Source organism: Nannobrachium achirus, assembly GCF_963921795.1.
Source record: "Nannobrachium achirus genome assembly, chromosome: 5".
NCBI lineage: Eukaryota > Metazoa > Chordata > Actinopteri > Myctophiformes > Myctophidae > Nannobrachium > Nannobrachium achirus.
This window is the reverse complement of record NC_137814.1, coordinates 17,285,894-17,307,117: the sequence shown is the minus strand read 5'-3', so window position 1 is coordinate 17,307,117 and position 21,224 is coordinate 17,285,894. Positions and strand designations below refer to the sequence as shown.

Genomic DNA, 21,224 nt, shown 5'->3' with positions numbered 1-21,224 from the left:
GAATCTAAGGCCTGAATGCATTATCCATCACTGGGACTAACAGAACAGGGTGCAATCTATAATGAAGTTAGTCACGATCCCCTCTTCAATTTCACAGGTCTAACATCAACACATTTCTCATTACATCAACCGCAGACAGAGAGCCAAGTCTATTTTTCATAATATCGTTGTTTTTGAAATGTATTTTTGCGACTGTTGGTCGCATTTATCTAGGAACACCGTCACGTCTTTTCAGTAATGTCAATGTCTATAGCTGACCTATATGACATCACATTGTTGTGACATCACATTCCGTCCTTGTCCCTTGTATGCCCATATGGAGACCCCTGATGTCATATTAAGCCCATAGCTTAGAATGCCCATACAAGGACATATTGTGTGAGTCTCATGTGGTCTATAATGCAAGACATCTATGATGTCAAAAAACTTAAACAACCAACCGCAACTCGAATCACACTTGAAAATGAATTCCGTCCTGCGGCCTTAGGGGTCTTACTGGTATTTTCTGAAGCAACAGTCAACTCAAATCACTATAAAGAGCTTTTAATCAGTGTTAGAAAACAGAAGGCAGTCCAGTTACAAGAACTCATTAGCGTTCGCTATAGTGTTTTCAAAGTGCAGTTGGGTTCTGGGAGTCACATGGCATAGGGAACGTATATGATGCTCCAAACATTCTTGTAGTGTACAATGTTTTCCCTTGTTAGCCGTGTAGCACAAATACAATTATTATATAATAAAGGATTGAAACGTACAAAGAGTGAGAATATAATAGCAACAGCTGGTCAAAATTGAGCAAATCTAACTTCAGTTCAGACATTCACTAAAACATTGAGCAGTTCTTTGGCCATGTCATGGGGAAATGACAACCAATACAACTCCACGCTTCATAAAAAAATACTTTTCTATGCAAACTTCTTTTTGCATATCATGTGCATAGAAGAGATTCATACTTTGGGGGGGAAATAGATATGGTCTAAAAAAGACATACAGTACATATACAATGTAGTGTATATATAACATTCAATGTGTAAAAAATACAATTCTAAATCAGATATAATTGCCTATAATATTTGTCATTGTACAGGTAGTAGTTATAAAAGGACTATCCAATGTCTTATGGAAGACTGCTTAAACATCTCCTAAGGGTTAAGATGCATCAATTTCACCTTTTTTTGCCTGCCGTTGTGGACATATTTCATTTTACAGTCTAAAACAATGGTCTTGGGGGTATAGCTCAGTAATAGAACATTTGACTGCAAAACAAGGGTCTTTGGTGAAAATGTAAACATTTGCAACAGGATACAATAAGGCTTTAAAGTCGCAATGCCAAATGATCATAACTATATTTTTCTTTTGATAAGAATATTAAGTTGTATTAGAAGCAATACAATTCTGACAACTGTTATCTAACAATACAATTCTGAATAGTTGTCAGAAAGCCTGCCATGACAGTATGAGTGCTTACAATGTGCATGGCAGTACAGACAGGTGACAGACTGAAGGAAAACCCCAAATAAATGAATGGATGGATGAACATAACTAATACATCCAAGCCCAGTTGACTGCGATTTTGGATTTCCTCACACCCTATATCTCCCTTAGATATAGGGTGAGAAGTTCAGTCACCCGAGAGAGACTTGGGAGTTAGATATAGGGTGAGAAGTTCAGTCACCCGAGAGAGACTTGGGAGTTGAACCGCTGCTCCTACACTTGGAAAGGAGTCAGCTTAGGTGGTTCGGGCATCTAGCACGGATGCCCCCCGAGCGCCTTCCTAGGAAGGTCCTCGATGCACGTCCCACTGGGAGGAGACCCCGTGGCAGACCAAAGACCAGATGGAAGGATTATATCTCCACACTGGCCTGGGAACTCCTCTGTATAGTCCCGGAGGGAGTGGAGGAAGTTGCTCGGGATAAGGAACTCTGGAAATCCCAGTTGGAACTGTTACCTCCGCGACCCGATTCCGGATAAGCGGTTGAAGATGGATGGATGGATGGATAGATAGGTAGGTAGAGAAAAAGATTTAAGCTTATAGTTGATAAACAATTTTTATTTTCACTTTTAGGGGGGGAAAGACAAGAAATTAAGGATTTTCTATCTCTATCTAATCAATTTGTTCGATTAACTGTCATCAGTAAATAGAAATTGTGGTAGAAGTCTCACATTTGATGACCGTGATACGTTAGGAAAATCAGAACTCTCCCTGAGTGGACCGAGAATGCCACAGCAGGACGTGATGAGACTGTTCCAACTACTAGAGGAGTGTTATGGTGGGGTTGCAGTGCACAAACCCCTCTGTACAAAGACAAATGCAAATTTGAGAATTGTGCAAATTGCAAAAACATAGACCCTGATCTAGTGATGGGGGGATCCTTACAAGTCTGTAACCCAGAGAGTGTACAAATGAAACAAAATGGACCCTAATGGGTCCATTTGTACACTCTTAAGATTAAAACATAGATTTTACTATATAAATGACGGTACCAGAGATAGAAATGCCATTAAATGGGGGTCCGTAGCCTAATTCATGTCAAACTGGTGGTCCTTGAAATTAAAATGGTTGAAAATCACTGTTAGAGCCGTTAAAATCATCTCTTATGGGGGTCCTTGGCATATCTTTTCAAATGGGGGTCCGCGAGGCGCGAGCTAATAAGTGTCAATTTGGGGGTCCTTGACATGAAAAGGTTTGAGAACCACTGGTGTACACCAAGAGAAAGGAGAATTCTTTACTGCTTGAGCCTGACAGTGAGGAGTCCAGTGGCCCGTTATGGTGCGTGCCTGGGGGAGAATATTCCTGGCATGGTTTGGGCCCACTTATCCAAGCAAAGATATTCTCAGTGATAACCTTTATACTATGATGAAATATTTCTATCCTGATGAAATCGGTCATTTCCAGGAGGGCATTTCCCTCCATCAACAAGGCATGAGGTGTCACTGGTCAGTTTGATGAGTATGAAAATCGTGTGATCGTTTTGACCTGCAGTCACCGGAAATTCAACCCAGCTGTACACTTTTTTGGAGCGACGTTTTAAACAACAAATGAGGGAATATCTTTTGTTAGAATGGTGTTCCAGTCCTTCATTAGTTCCAGAGACTGACACAATGTATAGCAAGGCTCTGGTGGCAAGTAGTGGGCCAATACTAGCCTGGTTAACCACCCCGGTCGAGGAAAAAAAAAATCGCATTTAATTTGATTTCAGCAGACCCTAATGAAATGTGATTTCCACGACCGGGGTGGTTTTACTAGGCTTGGCCAACAGCTTACTGAAGACACTTTGTTGTTTGTTTTTTCTCCTTTCATTTGTCACCTGTCTGTATTTCACTAAAAGAATTCCCTCCGGAATATTGAGGGTATCCTATCCAGTGTAACAGAAAGAGAGAGATTGTTGCAGTGCCAATTAGAACAGAATTATTAATTAATTTCCCTTATAATAAAAAGAAAAAAAAAAAGATATTGAAGCACAATCTATCAAAAAAGAAAATAAATGGGGTAGCCAGGTGGAGCAGGGGGAAAGTTCCAGCCTCTACTATGGAGACTTGGGGTATTATCCTCCACGGGGTGCCATGGCATTGTTCCGACATTTCATTGTTCCTACATCCCATTAGTCCGAATCTGGTGAACGTCAACCTGGTGAAAATACTATGCCTTAACCTAAACCTAAACCTAACCAAATTAGGACTAATGAGATGTAGGACTAATGAGATGTAGGACTTATGGTGCCACCGCGCGGCTTGGCCCAGCGCTCCGACCAACACAACAGGCTATGTTTGTGGATGGGAAGCTGGCAGGGGAATGAGATCTCTGTCTCTGCACTAGCAACTGCTATAGTTTGGTCGGGGCACCTGTTCAACGAGGAGTGGAACCGTGAGGAATAGCGTGTTCCTCCACACATGTGCAACGCCCTCCCGGGTGAAAAGACTCCATGTGTATCAGAGGGGACGTGTGGTTGTCTATAGCCACCTAAGACAAAACAGTAGGGGTTAGCTGGGTCAGGGGCTATCTAATACAGTATACATGGTGGGGGGGGACCAAAAACAACAAAAACAACTGATTAAGGAAAAAGGAAAAAGATGGTGCATTTTTTTTAAAGCGTTCTCACTCAGTAAAAAAAGCATGGCCGAGGACAAAGGGCCTCAAGTTGGATACGTTGAGAGGGTTACAGGTACGGTTATAGCAGTGTCTGCTCGCTCTACAGACACAAGACACAGGTATAGAGGACACAGTGTCATCGCCAGCCCCCCCGTCTCCAAGAATAACAATCAAAATAGGTCCTCTAGCAAAGAATTATAGGCATTATACATGAGCAACAGACGTTCATCACTCTCCAGGGAGTGTAGTAGACTTCAGGGTCCCTCCGTCTTCTCTCCGGTCAAGCCATCCACCCATTCCTCTGTCTGTCTGTCCATCCATAGTCCACGGGGAGGTGCTTTACCACTGCTCCCAGCTGAAGTCGTCCCCGCCACCAAACACCACAAAGAAGCCCAGGATGGTGAGAAAGATGACCGTGTTTCCTGCCATCACCAGACCACAAGCGCCCCACTCGATCTGTAAAGGAGACATATTTTAGGTGTACAGCTAGCGCCCTCCAGTGGCTCTTTAGACAAACACCTTTCACAGGTACAGACAGAGACTTGTATTGATCCCTGCAGGGGTAAAGCAGTTGTTAAGAAACACAGGAGACAGGACAGATGCAGAAAAGGAGACACTAGCTGCGTTTCCATAAAGCTTTTTCAAAAGTAGGAAGCGAATCATCATTAAGTCTAAACAAGAAAATCCATTCACTGATAAAATGCGATTCTTGGTCAAGTGAGACACATTATTGGACATGCATTTTACTTTTATACAAAAATATTGTAGACTAGGCTATTGGTCTGCAAGTTAGAGGGTAGCACGGGTCTAACAAATGGGAGCCGAGGATATCTGGACCGAACGTCAGGCACCGAGAGTGGATCCAGTGATTCCGGTCCGAAACTGAGACGAATTATATTGGATCCGATCATAAAATGGACCCAATCTGGCTGGGACTTTAGGCCTGTAGCCTACTGTGTCCGATGCTTATTCTCACCATTACTTTGAGTGAGACTGGTACTCTTCTCTCTCTACTCCAGCGCTGAGCGCACCTCCCCTGCCTCTCGGAGAACAGCGGAGGGCTGCGGTGTGTGTGTGCACGCGCTCACCGCTTACTGTGTGTTTCAGACACCCTCCTCGACTAGCACAGAGTAGGCTGACCCGTTTCCATTGCACTGATGCGCATTTAGTTTTTTCGATAAAGCCCCAAAATCCACCTCCTACGAAAAATGAATGTTTTTTCGAAATTTGAAGTGTTTCCATAAAAGGATTTATGCGGAATAGCCTTAATGCGCAAAAAAGGGCTTTATGGAAATGCCACTACAGCTACGGGTAACAACAAAATACTAATTAAATATAAACATACAAATAATGGTCAGCAGGCAAACATGGGATTAGGAAAGAAGTGCCAGACACCAGGGGTTCTACAGAAGAAAGAAAACATACTTGGTCCTACAGCTTTAGCTTTAGACGGGCAGAGTGTGACCCAGTCTGCTAAATCAACATAGTGTTTTTAATTATTTCAACAAATAAGCACAAACAAACTACTTCACATGAACGATACTGATGTAACTAAAGTATCTGAACTGTTAAATATATTTTATATGCACAGATTTACAATTAAAAGACAATTTATGTTGAGGTCACGTCCTCATTTTCCTGCAGGGCTGTTATGGCAGTGCGAGAGGGGAGAATTTAGAGCAAAAGCCAATCCATCTGTGATATACGTCCCACCCCGTTTTCAGACTGTTTTTAATTAAAACCACAGGATGTACAGTATCATAATGTCAATTTTCAGTCAATCACATAACCTTTTAATAAGTTATGTATGGAGAGCTGTGACAGCAAAGCTAGTTTCTAATTAAATAAATCTGAGACAAATGCATGAACACACACATCCCAAGAAAAATAACCCAACATTAATACCCAATATTGTATTTATTAACGAGGGGCGCCCGCTGGCCTACTGGTCCAGGCGCATACCACTTAGGCATTGATGCCTGACGGCATCGCCGGTTCGATTCCCGATCCGGACGACCTTTGCCGCATGTCACTCCCAATCTCCCCCCCCCCCCCCCCCCCCCCATTTCCTGTCAGTCTACTGTCCTATCCAATAAAGGCATAAAAAAGCCCCAAAAAAACTCATCTTTAAATATTTATTAACGAGGAAGGAAAGGGAGAACTCACAATAGCCTTGCGGGCTAGGACAATCGGAAGGCCGAAACTTGATACCACAATTCCAGTGGTGAAGAAATATGCCAGCTCCCTGCACGCGTTGCTGGCAGCATCAGTGTCATCGCTGAGTCTTCTGGCGATGAATGTCGGGATGGGGCTCAAGACGTAGAAGATGAGAACAAAGAGCGGCCAATATATCCTAAGAAAAACAAGATTCAGTAAGTAAAGTGTAAAGACTGAACATCTTTAAGTTCATGACTGTATATAAGGATGGGAATCGTATGCCTCCGAGCCTATCCTTTGATAGCCCTTTGATCAATAGAGCCATGTTTTTCTGACAAAAATCTGGGTTGAGTGAGATCAGTGGACCACCCTCTGGTGTGGTCCACCCTCTGTGTGTGCGCGCGCGCGCGTGCGCGTGTGTGTGTGTGTCTTTTATGCTAAAGTAGTCTGACAGGTACAAGTTCTTTGGTTGACTTTTCTGATTACTTTTGTTGCAATTTTTTTCATGTGTCATGTGTCCACGTGCCGAAAAGGAAAATATATTGTAATTTGTTTTAACATGCTTAGTTAAAAGTGATATTAAACACTGCACAAGGTAGACTAGCCTAAAATTGCAACTCTAGATTTCTTTTGTTTTTAATATGTTGAATCTGGAGTTGCAACACCAACCATTGATAGCCCATACATACATCCAAACAGAAAATCCTATATCTTGATTGTAGTGAACAACATTAAACTCACCAACATTGCAGCTATACTATAAGCTTGAATTGAACTCCATCTGCAGAAGTGTTTGTTACATAAAAATCCACTGTAGAGATGCTATGAGCTACTTTCTGTCAAGAAATTCTGTGCAGGTGATAATTTTTGTAAGTTTTGGAGTTGCTGCCTCCTGCATTATATTGAACATCTCAGGTGCAGTATTGTGACTGGGCATATCATGTATTTATTCTCCAAAAATGATGTTTTAGCAAATTCAACATAAACAACCATAAGGCAGTACCAGGGTGGAACCAGAGCAGAACAAGGCAGATAGAGCCTGCTGGTTGGTCAGTCAGGGACCAACCACAAGGCTGAATTAATCACCTGCACAGAATTTATTGACAGAAAGTAGCTCATAACATGTCAACGGTGGATTATGAAACAAACACTTTGCAGATACAAAGGATAATTCAAGCTTTCCGTACAGCTGCAATGTTGGCGAGTTTAACGTTGTTTAATACAATCTGACTTTTCTGTTTGGATGTACATGTGCTGTCTGTCAATGTTGGTGTTGCAACAAGAATCTAGAGTTGCAAGTTGCGGCTAAAGGCAGACATGTATGCTTTTTGTCTACAGTTTCTACAATGTTGTTCAGACTCAGGGATAAAGTTTGTCCACCTCCTCTTTTCCCATGAAAATTGGTCAATTAAGGAATCCATAGTTTCATGTAGCCAGACAACTAATCTCCAAATTTGCAAAATTGTGGGAGGCAACAAACAGTCTGGCCATGTGAGACCAGGGAATCGGACTGATAAGCATGCTAAAGACAATCATCAATACAATTGTATCAATCCCATCCCTAACAGCCTAATGTCAGGAGTCATGAAGTTATTCTGCCTGCCTGTCACATAAACTCCCTGACTAATTGAGGGGGTTACACATGGGATCCCCATGAAAATTAGAAAGTTTTAAGCACCATTTCATTTTTTGTCTAGTTAAAAATAGCCCATCTACAAACTCCCAAGTAACAACATCTGTTAAAAGCTGCTTGTAGATCTGCCATTTTCAAAACATATTAAAGAAATTAAAATTTGCGAAATTAAAATTCTCGAATACTTTTCTCTTATGGGACACCTGCAAAACATTAGGTATGGGTCTGTACTCTGTAGCCTGCCTAATACATAATTTGGGAGTCCTTGGCTTGACATGATTAAAATATTTAGAGAATCACAGATACATACCCGTACTGGTCCAATGCACAGCCCAGCAGAAGGAATGTCAGCCCGATGGCACCACTAAAAGACAAGCCAACTAGTGCTGAAAGGCAAACAGAAAACCTAGAGTCATTCTATTGTTGCATGGCCGACCTCCTGTACAACAACACGTTACTATGTCAACTCCAATGTAAACACAGAGATGGGGCACCTCTGATAACTATATTGTGTTGTTATACTGTTATTAAGCATTTTAAAGATAGAATGAGATGATCAATGTTGACAACGTTGTGTTCAAATAACTTTGCTGACACTTGTAGGCTACATGTTTCAGACACTCAAAGAAGTGTCTGTCGCGAACAAAAAGCAGCCTAGAAAATGTAACTAATACGATGATAACAAGCTGTAGTCGTGGCCTTGCCTTGGTGATCAAAGTTAGTAAATGACCAACACTCTTATGAAATAAATCTGATTACCTTTCACGCCCGCCATTGTATAAAGATGTGCTTTTTCAGATGCTCTCCTTTTCTTTCGTGTTGTTTATTGTGCTCCTTTCTTTCGTCACTTGTAGACTAACGTCTTCCACTTCCTCCTTTCCAATGTTTTTTCTCCCTTTTCTGATCATCAGCTGACTTTCTTAAAGGTACAGTACAGTGACTGTCACTGCCACTAGCCTAGCTCAGTGATCCTACGGTATATAGGCCCGCGGACCCCCATCTGAAAGGATTTTGTGCCAGGGTCCGGGACCCCCATACAAGATTTGTGTTGTTAAAATGTTTCAAAGAGGCCTATATGTTTCAAAATGGTAAATTCTTTTAAAGACTTATTTTTATTTAATTTGTATAGGCTATTGTTGTATATGATGTTGTATAACTAATTTTTGCTGATGGGGACTCCCTGGTCTGGATCTGGAACCCTCTCAGATAAAGACCCCAGGCGGTCCCCGGACCCCACTTTGAGAAACACTGAATTAAGCCTTGAACTAGACAGAAGTTGCTACACAACAAAACACATGCATATTTGCACAAGCAGTAGTAACCATGGTAGTAGGGTAGTAACAGAGTAATAATCCAACTTTCTGATTCACTCAGCAGCCAATCAGGATGATGCTTTTATTAAACGTCACCAGTTGCCAGACAGACATGTTGACGTGAGTAACCAGACAGACAGACAGACAGACAGACAGACAGACAGACAGACAGACAGACAGACAGACAGACAGACAGACAGACAGACAGACAGACAGACATCTTTAGGGTATTTATCTTTCTTTAAACCACCCTCTGGCATACAAGGTAGACTAATACTGCCACCTACTGGACTGATGGACACATAGCATCACATTCTCCTTCATTTAATGTCAAATTAAAAAGGTAATAACAATCCAAGATAATTGTAATTACAGCAGTACTGACTCTGTGAGGGTCCATGTCTCTGCCACATACAGCAGTAGGCTACTGACTCCACTATGAGGGTCCATGTCTGAGCCCCATACAGCAGTACTGACTCCACTGTGAGGGTCCATGTCTCAGCCCCATACAGTGGTACTGACTCCACTGTGAGGGTCCATGTCTCGGCCCCATACAGCAGTACTGACTCCACTGTGGGGGTCCATGTCTCGGCCCCATACAGCAGTACTGACGCCACTGTGGGGGTCCATGTCTCGGCCCCATACAGCAGTACTGACTCCACTGTGGGGGTCCATTTCTCTGCTCCATACAGCGGTACTACTGACTCCACTGTGAGGGTCCTGAAATTAACCCTTGTTTTGACATTTCTAGACATATTTAGAGGATTATCTCATTTTAAATTAACATTTGAATCATGACAGGCTGCTTGTCACAAAAGAAAAAGCTCCACAAACTGAATATTACATGATATAAAATGTGTTTCAGTTACACTGGTGCGATGTCATTATTCAATCTTAAACCTCAACGTTTGCTCTTTTTCTCACTTTCATCTCAACACATGCTCTCCTTTTAGCTCTTAAAAACACATGCTCTGCTTTTAGCTTGTTTTACACTCTCTCTCTCTCTCTCTCAAGAGAGGGGTCACGGGTGCAGCGCACAACTTGGTTGGTGAGTTGGTAAGACGAAGGAGAACTCCAGGCAGGAATAACCCCATAGTACTGGAGAACTCTACACACCTGTGTCACCTCAAGACCTCAGGAGGGACCCACCCAATACTTCCCCAGAGGAGCCTCTTGTTGAGAAAAACAAAAAACAAATAGAGCAGGAGAGGGGAGTTTAGCCTTGGCCAGGAGGAGGAGATGGGCAGTGATTTGGCCACATGCCGACCCGGCCATCAGGAGGGTGTAGCGGAGGGTTCACGGGTCGAAACACCTGATGATCGATGGTTACCGCCTGAAGACATCAAATCTTCCTGGCCAAGGCTACATTCACCAAACGTGAATGGAGGAGAAGCATCGTTAGATGTAATTATAATCACATACACAGAGAGAGAGAGAGGCCCCACTAATTTTATCATACAAGTCTTTCCAAACTCCATTGTTTACATCGACGCTGGAGAAGGAAAAAAAAAAAGTCTGTGGATCTTTAAAGGTTAGTACAAACTCAAAGTCGCTGGCAAGGGGAGGCTAGACAATGTTTTAACACTGGAAGACTTAAGACTATCTAAACTAATGAAACTCTTGTCACCCTGTTTACAGTGGAAAGGTTTTTCTGCAGTGTGGATATGCAGATGTTTCTTCAAACTACCTGAGACACTGAAACTCTTGTCACATAGTTTACAGTGGTAAGCTTTTTCTCCCGTGTGGTCATGTGGATAAGCTGGTGTATAATTAGGTAACTTAACCAACTGAAACTCTTGACACATAGTTTACAGTGGAAAGCTTTTTCTCCCGTGTGGATACCCCGGTGTGTCGTCTGATTATCTAAGTGATTGAAACTGTGGTCACACTGTTGACAGAAAGGTTTTTCTCCAGTGTGGATACGCTGCTGGTGTATCCTCAGACTTAACCAACTAAAACTCTTGTCACATAGTTTACAGTGGAAAGGTTTTCCTCCAGTGTGGATACGCTGGTGTATCTTCAGGTCACTTAACTGACTGAAACTCTTGTCACACTGTTGACAGTAGAAAGGTTTTTTCTCTGGCGTGCATACACTGGTGTCCCCTCAGATGACTTAACCGACTGAAACTCTTGTCACACTGTGAGTTTCCGTTAATGTGTAAATCATCTGATATTTCTTTACATCTCCCGTTGGTCCAGTTAAAGTCTCTGTAAACTGTTGACGACTTTGAGATCTTGGTGGGTCCGTGTCCCCTTGTTTCCGGCTGGTTACAGGGCTGACTATTTGCTGACTGGCCTCCGAGCAGATTCTTCCATATGCGTTTTGAGGCCACGGCCGTGGCTCGGATGAGAGGCACAGGAAAGGTTAGTCTGGGAAGATGGGGAGCACACTCCTTCCACGAGTGGTGGTTTGTGGTCAAAGCTGCTGCTATACATGGACTGTGATAGGGACAGAGCGGTAGGTTCTGTTGAGGCCGGACAATTTGTCCTTTCTTTATCTCCCTATATTCTTTATCTCCCAAAGTTTTGTATCCCTTTGACACTATATAGTACATTGACAAACCCTATTGTGATCCCAGTGGAAAGAAGTGGAAGTCTGGACTCTAGTCTCTGGTGTCTCTTCACACCTCATATATGCTGAGCAGAGCTTTTAGAGCGGGAGCCACAGGCCCAAAATGAGAGAGGACCTGCAGGCGCTTTTTGAGAGTGAAAAAATAAGAAGACACATGTGACATGAGTGATCTGGGCAGCTTGCCCCAGGAAATGTGCCCAAATATCATGTTTTTTTTTCTTTTCTTCTTAATTTGTTTATTTGGTAGTGTCGTGGAATTCTGCTCAATCAATAATCAATGAGGCAGTGAGGACGAGACAAGGCAATGTTTAGGTGTTGGTAAGTTTATGTACAGATATCATGTTCAGAAATACATTTAACACTCAAGTCAGTGGTAAGTAAAGTTCTGCCAGAAGCACTATTCTGGGATCACACTCATCACAGTTATACTGTACTCAAAGTACAAGCCGAACCATAACAAGATGAGCTTTACCAAAACAACAGCTACTCAGACCCAGTGAGACATGATGCTCTATTTTGATAGTCTTAAAAAATGTGACTAGACTACCATATGCATGTAGCCTACCTAACATCCCTGACTGTACAATCTGTCATGAGCTAACCGACATGATCACATAATTACATTTTAGAGTTTGCTCATGTGGGTGCCGTCATATTGTCTCTAAAGTGGTTTAAATTATTGGTATTTATTGCTGCCGAAAGCAGCACATCGAAAATCGTCGTGAGCTTGTAGATTTTAGTCATTTTGGATATTATGTTTGAGGACGCGTGACGCCGTCGTACGGCGAAAGCACACTGGGCCAGTTAAAATGATGCTTTCGTCGTCTCCATAGTGGTTACCACTCTCATCCCTTTGTGTCCGCCGTCCAATCAGCGCTCAGATGTCAGCCGGTCCGTCGCCGATTGGCCGAGAGAGAGGAAGATGCGACGGCCTCAAACGACTTGAGTCTGAGGCGTGTGTAAATCATCATCATCATCATCACTGATGTGTGTGTGCGTGCATGCGTGCGTGGGGGGTTTCTTACGTTGTGATGTGTGTCGGTGAACGAACCGTCCGCGACATCTCAATGTGTGGATCGCGTGCTGCCGATCGAACATTCGTTTCCCTCTCTATGGTGATCTTTGCTACATAATATTTGTGGGCTAGCTTGTGGTTTTCCGTGTTTTGGTTTTCGTTTTGTGCTGCTGCGATGATGATGGTCTCCATCGTTTTGTAGGTGAAGTCCCTCCCTTGTTGTTCATGTAGCCATATAGAGTACAGCTCCGGGTTGCTTGCAGCACTAATAGTGGGAGAGCTCACTGCTGCTAACGAAAGGTAAGGCATCATCATGTTGAAATAAGATTTGGGTCTGGGAGAGGGGAGGGAGGGGCTGTTCATCTGAACTGTTGACTTGCAAGATCTAATTTGGTGGTGTAGATTGTGATGCTGCTATATGATCTCTATTTGGCATCCTGTGCCTTTGTAGCCCAGGCCTTTAGAGATGGTAGCCTAGTTGATTATAAAGGCCTTTATGTTGACATTATTATTGCAGCCTAGACTATGCTGGGAGCTATAGTCATGTATTTATTTTGTTATGTATGAAAGTGCTGGGGGCTATTTAGTAATAATTATAATTTATTTATTGTTATCTATCCATGAAAGTGTTGTGTGTGTGTGTGTGTGTGTGTGTGTGTGTGTGTGTGTGTGTGTGTGTGTGTGTGTGTGTGTGTGTGTGTGTGTGTGTGTGCACACGCACGTGTGATAATGTGAAATGAGCAATTTGCTACATTGTTTCAAAAAAAGATTATCTCAGTGAGAGCAGCTTACAGTAACATGGAATTAGCCATAAAACAAAAAAGGTGCCTACAATAAATGTATTTGTGGCATTATGGTGTCTGTGTCGCAAGATATAATTCCAATATAGTTCCATTTCAAGTTGCAGACTTTGTCCATTGTGTGTGTGTGTTGTAATGTGATGCACTCTGTGCTGTTTGTGCATGAGCATAATTCAGTTCTCAGCTTCTCAGTTCCCAGAGTTCTCAGTTCCCAGAGTTTTTACATTTGAAGAAATGTAAAAACTAATTTCTACAAATGTTATCTCTCTTTTGGGTCTCGACCTGAAAGGTTTGGGAACGTAGTAGGTCTATGTGTTCAGTAGCGCAGATTGTCTCCGTCAGGTGCAAACCTCATACGGTATGTTCAAGACTGTTACTTTTCAGGATTCCAATTCAAAAATAGCAAAAGCAGCAGATCTGCAAGCTCAAAGTTTGCTTTATATTCTGAAATAATTATGCCTTCTTGGTCCTGTTACATGTACGTTTGGTCCTGCTCGGATTCCTGACATACGGATTGGTTAAAATAAAAATGTATTCAAATAATAAATAGTTTTAAACACGTTTGCCCTTCCCTGTGGTCCATGGGACTACATTGGTTAAATAAAGATTACATTTAGGACGAAGTGGCACAGTTAATGCTAGCTGCAAGCAACTTAGACGCTATTGCAACGAGCTTCAAAGTTCCATTGACAGCCCGTTCATGAAACAGAAAAGTCTGATTTGATTGTTATGCTCTTTGTGTCAAGTCTGCTAAAAATAAAAATGAATCCATAGTTGTCATGTTATTATGAGCAACTTTATGTCAATAAACTAATAACTAATAATCTGTATAGTCATTCTTTGTGCATGAGTTTGGAAGTGCTTGCAAATCACTTGACGCCCCCTGCGAACCACCACATATACAGGACGTTGAGTGATTGAAAACGAGTGCTTCCAAACTGCATGGAGTGTATTGAAAGAAAGTTGCTCATAAGTCGTAACATGACAGCGTTGAATAAAAAAATAATAATGATTAAAAAAAAAAAAATAATAACCCAAGCTTACCGTACAGCTACTATACGGAAGATATATTTAAAATGATGTTTTTGTTTATTTTGTAAAACAAAATAAGAAAATAAATGGTATTTACATTAGAAAGGTCAGGGGGAGGTATTAAATGATCTTGTAGCAGCCGCCTGAAAAGTCACTTACAGCTTGTAGATCCACTATTTTTGGCATTTTAGAAACGGGGCTACGGTAACCTATTTTTGGCCACTCCGTATGTCTTTCTGAAACTACGCCTCTGCTGCAGGTGCTGCTGTGTGAACAATGAATGAGCGATGGCCGATGTGGAGTCAACCTATGCAGACTTCATCGCCTCGGGCAGAACGGGACGGCGGAACGCGATGCACGACATCCTGCAGAGTCCCACCGACCCAGAGGGCAGAGAGATGCCCCCCACTCTGTCCCTGTCCCAGCTACACATCAACACCGGCGGGGGAGGTAAAACAAATATTTTTTATGAATCACTCACCCCATGGAGCATGGGCGTAGAAGTTTCAATATTGAGCTGGGTACCCGTTTTTGACGGTAAAAGAAGAGGTAAAATGTATACAGTTGGAGGAGTACAGCATTAACAGATTAACAGTAGACATTATTAACAGATTAACAGTAGACATTATCTCAGTTTAATCTGTGGGTGATAAATCAGCAGTTTTCATTACATTGAAGTTGCTGCTATTAAAATGTCAAACTATTATTTACACCACACACACACACACACACACACATTTTGTGAGAAAACATACGTTTACATTGCCAAAAATTAAATAAAAACAGTTTGTGTGGGAGAACAAGGAACATAATACAGTAGCATATAGGACAGTTGGAGGGGAAGCATTAACAGAGCTACATCACAGATAGACAGCCAGGATGTGGGGGCGGGCTTTGATGCTGTGCGAGATCTACTCAAATGAAAGGGACAAAGCGAACTTGTGAAATCGGCCGAGTGCCAAGAATGCAGTTTGGGACAAAGCAAAGGTGTGAATTCGGCCGAGTGCTAAGAATGTTGAGAATGTTGAGAAATTAATGGTTTCATAGCTGGTAAATGGTAAATGGTGCATTTATATAGCGCTTTTAATCCAAAGCGCTTTACATAGATTGTGCATTACATTCACCCATTCACACACACATTCATACACTAGGGCTGTCCTCGACGCAGGATTTATCAAGTCGATTCGAGTCGCGGGGGTTAATCCGACGCGTCGACGAATCGTTTATGTAAAAAGAAAAGAAAAAAAAGTGGTGCTTTAAGCTTTTAAACCACGTCAACGTAATACAATAAAACAGCAATATGTTTTAAGCCTTTAAAGTGAATTAGATCCATGAACTACCGTGCATATTGAGACATGATAGCGGTGGACACTGGACATTAATGAAGATAAGATTGCGTCCAGCCGTGCGTAATTTGCCATGCGTAATTGTGAATTGTGGAGCAGAGTAGAACAACGGAGGAGAGAATAATGCATCTCTTTGACAGCATGTCGTGTATTATTTCCACAAGTTGTATTTTCTCAGAGCACCGCTGCTGTATCAAAAGAGCTATGTTGCCGATCTGGTGCGAGATAATAAAAAGAAAACAGTTCGCCCGTCGCTATTCCTCAGCCTGAGTCCAACCACCACACACCCACGGCAGTGAAAGTGAAAGCGCATCGCACTGGCTCTGCTGCTTCTTTGGCCAGCTCTCAAGTAGAATAACAACTCGTCGACGCATTTCCTTTCCAAGCGGTTAACTTCAAAATAAGAGCTCCCTGTTATATGATCAAGGCAACTTTCAAGTCACGTGAACTGATTTTATTTTTAAGTCTAGTAGTAGGAAGTATGAACTCAATAAGAATTACATGACAGTCACAGTCCAGCGCTCTCATACCGCACCACAGTATACTGGTGTGATAAAAAAAATTATATATTTTTGAGGCTCGACTCAAACAATTGGCGTCGATTCCGGGGGCTTAAAACGACGCGTCGATTCGTCGATTTTTAGAGGACAGGCCTATCATACACCGGTGGCGGAGGAAGCCATGCAAGGCACCAACCTACTCACCGGAGGCAATTAGGGGTTCAGTCTTGCCCAAGGACCCTTCGACATTAACTCAGGGGGAGCCCGGATTCGAACTGGGAACCCTTCGGGATTTATACCCTTCGTGCTCTAATACCAGTTTCTCTACCCCTGAGATATGCCGCCCCGCAGCTGGGTGCTTTAGCTCCCAGGCACCCCCTATGTTTCCGCCCATGCCATGGAGACTTGGATTCATGTATATTTTTTTAGTTTTTGTCACATTCCTAAGCCAATAATTTGATGACCAGCAGTGGTTCCCTATGGAGACACAAAGAGCCTCCTCAAATGATAGGCTTATTGGCAAAAGAATATCCATGAATTCAAGTTTCCATGGGGTGAGGAATTGATAGAAAAAAAGTCATTTTGGGGGTGAACTACTGTATCCCTTTAATGCCATTACAAGTATATTACTTAGGATTGTCACACTCGCCAAAACACACTCGCCCCCATTGTTTTCGGGGACCGCTCGCCCCCGGCGGTTCTTGTATCCGTTTTATCGAATTTAAGGTTAGGAATACGTTCAGGGTTAGGCATAGCTTTACCGAGGTTACGTTTAGGGATAAGGTTAGGCATAGTTTTACTGAGGTTATGTTTAGGAATAAGGTTAGGTTTAGACATGAAGAGTATTTTTGGGGTGGAGGCTATGGTGTGGGCGGGGTAAAGTGGTGCTACCCCCCCACCCTGACGAGCACTAAGAGTTGAGGAATTACATTTTGTTTAACACAGTTTCACAATTTCTGCCTCTCATATTTGACAATTTGGCCAAAGTTTAATGTGTAATTTTAGAGGTATTAAAAAGTCCTTATCAATTGTCACTTTAGAAATGTGCAGATACCCACTATACACTTAAACCTTATGTTGGTTTGTTTAGTGTTGAGTGAGAAAACAATGTTGCACATTACATTAATCATCTGGGGACCCCCCAAAATAATTTGGGGACCCCCCTGGGGGTCCCGACCCACAGGTTGAGAACCACTGCTTTATACTGTCCTGTAATTTCAACATTTTGTCTTTGTCCATAGACGGGGATGACGCAGAGGAGAACCAGGGCTCCTCCACAACGGCCCAGCGGGAGCAGCGAAACAGCTAGCAGCGCCAACGCAAATGCCCAGGAGGGCGTTGTTTGTGTTGTCGTCGGCCCGGTTACTGCCAGTGTCGAGCGGGTGTTTCCTAGAGGAGAGCAGGTGATTGGAGGGTAGAGCTGGGATTTTAAATACGGCCATACCCTGTCCAACCAGCGTCCTGGTTCATTCTGTGCCTCTACATACATACAGTACATCAACGGGCTGTGTGTAGGTTTGTGTCAGAGGGGATCAAAAAGGTTTGCTTGCTGAGACTGGCAATAATGTCGATTTAAGTTTCACGCCATTAGTTTTACTAACTCTACAAGGTGGTTAAAAAAAGAAGAAGAAGAAAAAAAGAAACATGGTTGAGGGAAACACGTAGCAGATAAAGTGCGCGAAGCACTTAGTTAATGTAGCTGTGGCAGCCATTTTGTATCAACATTGCAATGTTTAAATGTTGCAATGGGTGGGACAGAGCATGTTTCTAGAAGATAGACATGCTGCTATAGAGATAGAGCAGTCTAGACCAGGGGTTCTCAAGCCTTTTTGGCTCAGGGTACCCCTCCTTTTTTTCATCAAGGGCACCCCTGAATTACATAGCACACATAGCACATTACATTTACTGTATGTCATACAGCACAGTACATTTATGTACATATAACTGTTACGTACATGTGTCAATGTTTCCACCTTAAGTACAGTATGTTACAAGGAAAACTTGACAGAATATATGTTTTCATTGAAAATAACCTTATACGGTACTTGAAATGTAACAATTTGAACCCCAGCAACCCTATTTTGAGGGGAACATTCGCCCCAAAAAAATGCAGATCTCACAACGTGTCACAATGTGGTGTTGCTTGTAGATCTGCTGTTTTTGGTGAATGATTTGGTGAGACATTTGGTGTAGATGGAAAAAGAACGCACCAAGTGCAGTGCTACTCAGTTCTGTCTGATTAAGTATAGAAGGTCAAAATATTATGGCGGCAACCCTGGACTTGTGTCACGGCATCCACTCAGAGAAACTCTGGTCTAGACCTTGTGCGATTAATGTTGCCATTTAATCATTGGTTCTTCCTTTAACAGGCAATACTGTGGGGAGTTAGCCAAACATTCTAAGATAAATACAAGTTGAACATTTAATACTGGGGAAGAGAACTATTGTGCATTGGATTATATATCATCCAGTTGGTGACATGTACACGTTTAAGGCTGTAAGATAAATCAATTGCACCTTACGTTGTTTAATGTCATATAGTAGTCAAATGCATTTCAGTTTCATATTTCATTCAGTTGTCAGATACATTTAACCTGGCTTTTTGGTGTATAAAGTTGGACTTGTGTGACATCACACTGGAATAATGATATACAGTATGATCAATTTTGACCCATTAAGACCTCTACAAATGCCTTCTAAATCAGTGGTTCTCAAACTATTTTGTAGTTCAAAATTATTCAAAATTTTTCAACCACAACCACTGGTTATAATGGGTTAACACTTGCTTGCTTCCCCACACTACAGTTGTATTTTTATTTTGTACCAACCAAAAAAAAAAAAAAAAGAAGAAAAGAAAGGAAAATACCCCGCAGGGTATTGCATTTTATTATTGAATTTGAACTATAGGCCTAATGCATTTAAAGACAAATATACATGTTTTGCTTTATTTTACAAGCTGAGACTTTTAGTTTGTTTTTATTAAATCTTTTAACATTTGTAGCTGATATTAGATTTTTTTTATTATTTGTTTTCCTTTTTGTGTTATTACTCTTTTTCAAGTGTTTCCAGTTTTTGTTCTAAACCTCTGTGAAGCTTCATCATCCTCATAACAGCTTTATCCAACTGTACCCATGGATCAAAGTTCTCAGTCACGACTGATCTCAGTCATTTGGATTCCATAACTCACCGAAAATAGGCGATCTTCAAGCTAACAAGTAACAACTTTACTTTTGCTGACTAGTTCTTTTAAGATTAATGAGTATTTGAAGTGGTCAAACTAGCGACAGAATACCTGTCCAATCTTCCAGAAAACCCTAATGATCTTGGGTATTTCATAAAAGCTAAGGTCAAAGCCTCACTCTGCAATTTCTCCAAAACATAATTATTTTACATATTTTCCTTGGTTAAGAAACACAGCGTTAGTGTGAGGGGGGTCCTTTCACACGGTTTCACAAATGCACAAATTACACAAACAAACGTGAGTTTTTATTTTTGCTTTAATCCATGTGTACCAAGTCTGTGTGAAGTTTGTGTATGTGCCATTAAAACGACTTTCGTAGTTCGATGGTGTTGCTTGCCAAAAATAACGTATCTACAAGCTAGTTTTGTTTGGGACAAACTGGGCCACCCTTTTGAGTGGCCTGTTTTTGTATTTTTTGCGTTAGTTATTATATTGTTTCTTTTTCTTTCTTTTTTTGTGTGTTTTAAAAAGCCTTAGTATTAGTGTTATAAAACAGACATTAGTTGTCACTGCTCACACGTGTAACAAAATTACAGTCCCATCCTGGACACCTTGTGGTGCTCTTGTTGTGTCACTTAAATCGTGCATGTCAAAACATGATTCAAGAACCTACAGGTTCATGTTTTAGTTCCAACCCTTGGAGTGATCGTGGGAATCACTTTTTCATTGTCTCTTTGTTATTGCCTTATAATTGAAGAACTGTCATCTGGGGGACTGATGGCATTTCTTTTTTTGTAATACTGTTATTAGTCTTCACAATATTTACTGCCCTCTGAGTGAATTGGATTTAAACTTGTGCTTCAAAACACACATTCAAACAAACCTGTCTTTAATTATAATTGTAGAAATGCAAAAGGTGCATGATATAGCAAAGAATATTGACTGTGTTTGGGTGTCCATGACTGTTTTTTTATGCCACATATTGATCCAATAAAGACTGTTCCAAGAGTAAAAACCTGTCTTTTTTTTGTGTAGCAGCACAGCCCAACCAGGAGGTGTCACTGATAGCATGCTAGCAAATTGATGATTAGATGCTATACTTCTAAAACAAGATGTCGATTTGAAAAGCTGTGTGTAGTACAGTAGGTTAGGTTTGAGTTGGCAATGTCACATGTGTGCATTGTTTTTCTAATCTAAGGACACAAACCTGAAGCACAGACTACCAAGACAGACTGACACCTTATCAATGGTGTTAAGTACATTTACTCAAGTAATGTACTTAAGTACCGTTTTTCTCCTTAATCTTTCTTTCTTTTTTCTTTTTTACTTTACTGGAGTCCTTTAATTTTGTTTTACTTTTACTTCTACTCCACTACATCTCAGAGGCAAATATTATACTTCTACTCAATTGTTAGTTATTATTATTACAAAACATGTATATTTTGGCACAGTTAGAGCGTAAGGGAATGGCCTCAGGGAAGTGTGTGGCATAGTCCATGATGACCCAACATGAACCGATGGCACCGTGCAGACTTGGAGAGTGGCCCAACCACGGCCACTTGGCAGGATGGAACCCCCTCACAATGCT

General features: G+C 41.7%; 2 protein-coding genes across 2 annotated transcripts; one reads left to right on the top strand and one right to left on the bottom strand.

Moving 5' to 3' along the window:
- Positions 1 to 572: 572 nt before the first annotated feature.
- leprot (leptin receptor overlapping transcript) lies at positions 573 to 8,759 on the bottom strand. The gene is made up of 4 exons (XM_080726974.1): positions 8,637 to 8,759; positions 8,188 to 8,263; positions 6,254 to 6,440; positions 573 to 4,543 (listed from the first exon to the last, which is right to left on the bottom strand). The coding sequence occupies exons 1-4, from the start codon at positions 8,650 to 8,652 to the stop codon at positions 4,427 to 4,429; spliced, it is 396 nt and encodes a 131-aa protein (XP_080583100.1). The 5' UTR covers positions 8,653 to 8,759; the 3' UTR covers positions 573 to 4,426.
- A 6,137-nt stretch (positions 8,760 to 14,896) lies between these two features.
- pkia (cAMP-dependent protein kinase inhibitor alpha) lies at positions 14,897 to 17,764 on the top strand (the record flags this gene model as incomplete). The annotated part of the gene is made up of 2 exons (XM_080725584.1): positions 14,897 to 15,059; positions 17,697 to 17,764. The coding sequence occupies 2 exons, from the start codon at positions 14,897 to 14,899 to the stop codon at positions 17,762 to 17,764; spliced, it is 231 nt and encodes a 76-aa protein (XP_080581710.1).
- Between the last annotated feature and the right edge of the window lie 3,460 nt (positions 17,765 to 21,224).

Excerpts from the sequence above, each read along its gene's own strand:
- leprot (XM_080726974.1), bottom strand. Across the intron at positions 6,441-8,187 it reads TGTGCATTGGACCAGTACGG|GATATATTGGCCGCTCTTTG; the intron begins GTATGTATCTGT and ends TGTTTTTCTTAG. Across the intron at positions 4,544-6,253 it reads TCCTAGCCCGCAAGGCTATT|ATCGAGTGGGGCGCTTGTGG; the intron begins GTGAGTTCTCCC and ends TCTCCTTTACAG.